Raw genomic sequence first — 3,469 nt, 5'->3', positions numbered from 1 at the left:
GCGCTCTTCTGAGGCACGCCCAGCAAATATGCACTGAGCGACATCTGTGTTCTAGGCACTGCTCTGGGCCCCGGGAGAAATACATCCGTGAACTCGATAGCAAAGAGGCTGGGCACGGAGCAAGCAGATGAAAGAACGTCTCCATATTGGTGAGGGGTAAAGTGGGGTGTTTCAGTGTCACAGTTCCCCCCCAAACGAGAGGGACGTCCCAGAGCTCCACCTCAAGGGGCTGGCCTTCTGAGGCCCAGAGCTCCCCTCCCTCCCCCAGGACAGGCTATAAAAGTCCCTTCCCAGCTGCTTCCACAGAAGAGCAGGAGGAGGTGAGAGGTTAGCTCAGCATCCTCTCTGGGTGAGAAGGCTTTAGGGGACACCCACCCGTGTGATCGCTTACGTCCCTGTGGCTGGGGTCTCACTGCAGAGATGAAGTTGCTCCTGGCCCTGATGGGGCTTCTAGCCACCCTCATCCGGGTCCGGCTCTCTGAGGGCACCGCCCCAGGTAATAGCCCCTTGGACAGCCAAGGAGGAGGGCAATGGAGGGGGAAGCACTTGGGTCTGAGGAACCTGTGGCTGCCCTGGACCTTAAGCCTCCTTCCCTCTGAAAAGCCTCCCCTAGGGTCGTGGAGACCTCGGTCCTCCAGAGCTGCATAACAGAGGCCAAGTTGCTAGTGGACGCAGCCTACAATCAGACTGAGAGGAGGTGGGCCTGGGCCTGGGTCTGGGGACTGCACGGGCCTGGAAGGGTTGACAGTGGGGGATGGATGGACTCCAGCCAAGGTCATCTCACCCATCACCTGCCCCTGGGCACCTTGGGGCAGCGCCATGTCGGTAGAGAGCCTCCCTTCTATCCATCCTTCTGTCTGTTTACACTGTGCTGACTGTCCACTGCCCAGGTTGGGGCTCTGCTGGCTGTGTCTGCTTCCTCTCTCCAGCCCTCACTTCTCCTCTTCTGGGCAGCATCAAGCAGCGCCTTCACAGTGGCTTGGCCAGCCCCATGGACCTCCTGTCCTACTTCAAACAACCGGTAGCGGCCACCAGGACAGTCGTCCAGGCTGCCGATTATATGCATGTGGCCTTGGGACTGCTGGAAGAGAAGTTACAACTCCAGGGGTCCAGATCCTTCAATGTCACTGGTACTGCGGAGTGGAAGGAAGCCAGGAGGGGATTGCAGGGTGCACGCCTTGGGGTGTTGGGAGGGGAGAGGGGAAAGGGATGGGAGGTACAGAACAGACCAGCTCTAGAAGAAGCTAGAACCCTGCCCACTGTCGCGCCCCCAGATGTGCTAACGAAATCCCAAATGCGGCTGCTGTCCCAGGCCAGTGGCTGTGCACCCCAGGATGAAGCCGAAAAGTGCAGTGACAAGTACCGAACCATCACTGGGAGATGCAACAACAAGTGGGTGCTGGGGAGGCACCTGACCTGGTGGGGCCCAGTTCCCTCCTCTCCTTCCAACCCTGCTGACCCCAGCCCACCCACCGCTGCAGGAGGAGACCCTGGCTGGGGGCCTCCAACCAGGCCCTGGCGCGCTGGCTGCCAGCCGAGTATGAGGACAGGCTGTCGCTCCCCTTCGGCTGGACCCCCGGCAAGAGGCGCAGTGACTTCCTCCTCCCCCTTGTGAGTCAGGGCTGAGGGGCTGGAGGACGTTCCATCTCTTCTAAACGTGGGGAGTAAAAGCGCAGCCCGGCGTCGGGCAGGGCTCGAACCAGGCTCTCCCACAGGCTGGCTAATGACTCTGGGCAAGGACTCCAGCTGAATCATTTTCCTCAGCTGTAAAATGGCAGTAAAACTCACTTAATATTGCTGTCGTGACTATTAAATAAAGTCCTTGATATAAACATCCATGTAGGATGTGATATATTAATGCTAGCCATTACAATATTGTTTTTTCTGAAAGAATTCATGTCAAAGTACCTTGCTAAATATCAAGAGCAATACATCTTAATGTAGTTCTATCTATCGACCTAAGCTATTTCACATTTAACAATTTATCAATCTTCTATTCATATGCCAAAATAACAATCTGTCATCTACCCATCTATCAACATCTATTTATCAATTTTTCTTCTGTTGATCTTTCCATCTATCCAATTCTCTATTTATTATCTGTCACCTAGCAACCAATCCTTGCATCTATCAATCAGTCCTACCATCTAATTATCCAGTAGTCTATAAATTGATCTATCAGTTTCATCTATTTATCTCTCTGGAGAAACTGGTGGGGTCTGAGCCAGCCAACCTGGCCCGTCCCCTTCCTGGAATTACTCCTGGAGTCCTCAGGAGCTGGGCTGGAGAGCATCCTTGTAGGAATGACAGCCACATAGGAAGTGGGACAAAGCAGGAGAGGGGAGGGGAGGGCAGGGGAGGAGGAGAGACTGTGTTAACTCCAGCGGGGGCAACCTGCCACCCCCTGAGTCCTGGGTTGGCTCTGACACCCTGCCGAGTCAGCGCCCCACGCTGATCTATCTCCCCACCAGGTCCGAGCCGTCTCCAACCAGATCGTGCGCTTCCCCAGCGAGAGGCTAACCTCCGACCGGGGCCGGTCCCTCATGTTCATGCAGTGGGGCCAGTTCATTGACCACGACTTGGACTTCGTCCCTGAGTCCCCAGCCAGAGTGGCCTTCACTGTGGGCGTCGACTGTGAGAGGACCTGTGCCCAGCTGCCCCCCTGCTTCCCCATCAAGGTACTTACCCCCCGACTCCCAGGCTCCTGATGTGGCCTCCACCTCTGGCCGAGAGCTGGGGCTGGGCATCTGGCACCTAGTGCACCTGCCTTAAGGAGCTGCCTGTGATGCTGGAGTATCAGAGACAAGATGCACAGGCCGGCACAGATGCCTGGTTCTGTGTGCGTTTGGTGGTGGTGGGGCAACCTGCCAGGAGGTCCTGGTGCTGGCCTCACGGAAGGGGAAGAAGTTGAGACTAGCCTTGACTCCTGGGTCCCTTTCCAACAGGGGAAGCTTTTAGGGTCTCTTAGCTCTTGCCCTTCTCTCCCTCCTGGGGTGGTCTGAGGGCCCTGCAGTTCTCACCATTTCCTGGGATCGGGTTGTGAGCACGGTGCTCTCCTTCAGCCGAGAGGCAAGGATGGTGCGGGACACTAGGGAAGAAAAGACGGGCTCCAGGGAGCACAGCCTCTGCTGGGGACAGAGGGCACCCTCTGTGCGCGCGCGCGCACGCGCGCACACACACACACACACACACACACACACACACACACACACTCTCACTCACTCGCCCCTACTGGGTAGGGCAATGTTCTTGCGACATTACATGTGAGGGCCCCTGGCTGGCTCCTTCCTTAAGCTCCTTTAGCTCTTGACTTTTATTTAATCTTTAACATCTTTATTGGCATATAATTGCTTTACAATGGTGTGTTAGCTTCTGCTGTATAACAAAGTGAATCAGCTATACGTAAACATGTATCCCCAGATCTCCTCTCTCTTGCATCTCCCTCCCACCCTCCCTATCCCAACCCTCT

At 55.9% G+C, this 3,469-nt stretch overlaps 1 protein-coding gene across 1 annotated transcript in view; it reads left to right on the top strand.

Annotated features, from left to right (window-relative positions):
* Positions 1 to 420: 420 nt before the first annotated feature.
* The window catches only part of EPX (eosinophil peroxidase), an 18,917-nt gene continuing 15,868 nt past the window's right edge, over positions 421 to 3,469 (top strand). The window contains exons 1-6 of the mRNA XM_007124307.3: positions 421 to 496; positions 604 to 697; positions 955 to 1,130; positions 1,275 to 1,392; positions 1,482 to 1,611; positions 2,472 to 2,678. Coding sequence (XP_007124369.2) covers positions 421 to 496; positions 604 to 697; positions 955 to 1,130; positions 1,275 to 1,392; positions 1,482 to 1,611; positions 2,472 to 2,678 — 801 coding nt within the window. The remainder of the gene's footprint in view (positions 497 to 603; positions 698 to 954; positions 1,131 to 1,274; positions 1,393 to 1,481; positions 1,612 to 2,471; positions 2,679 to 3,469) is intronic.

This window comes from Physeter macrocephalus, chromosome 14, assembly GCF_002837175.3.
Source record: "Physeter macrocephalus isolate SW-GA chromosome 14, ASM283717v5, whole genome shotgun sequence".
Taxonomy (NCBI): Eukaryota; Metazoa; Chordata; class Mammalia; order Artiodactyla; family Physeteridae; genus Physeter; species Physeter macrocephalus.
The sequence above is the reverse complement of the archived record's forward strand: the minus strand, read 5'-3'. Positions and strand labels throughout refer to the sequence as shown.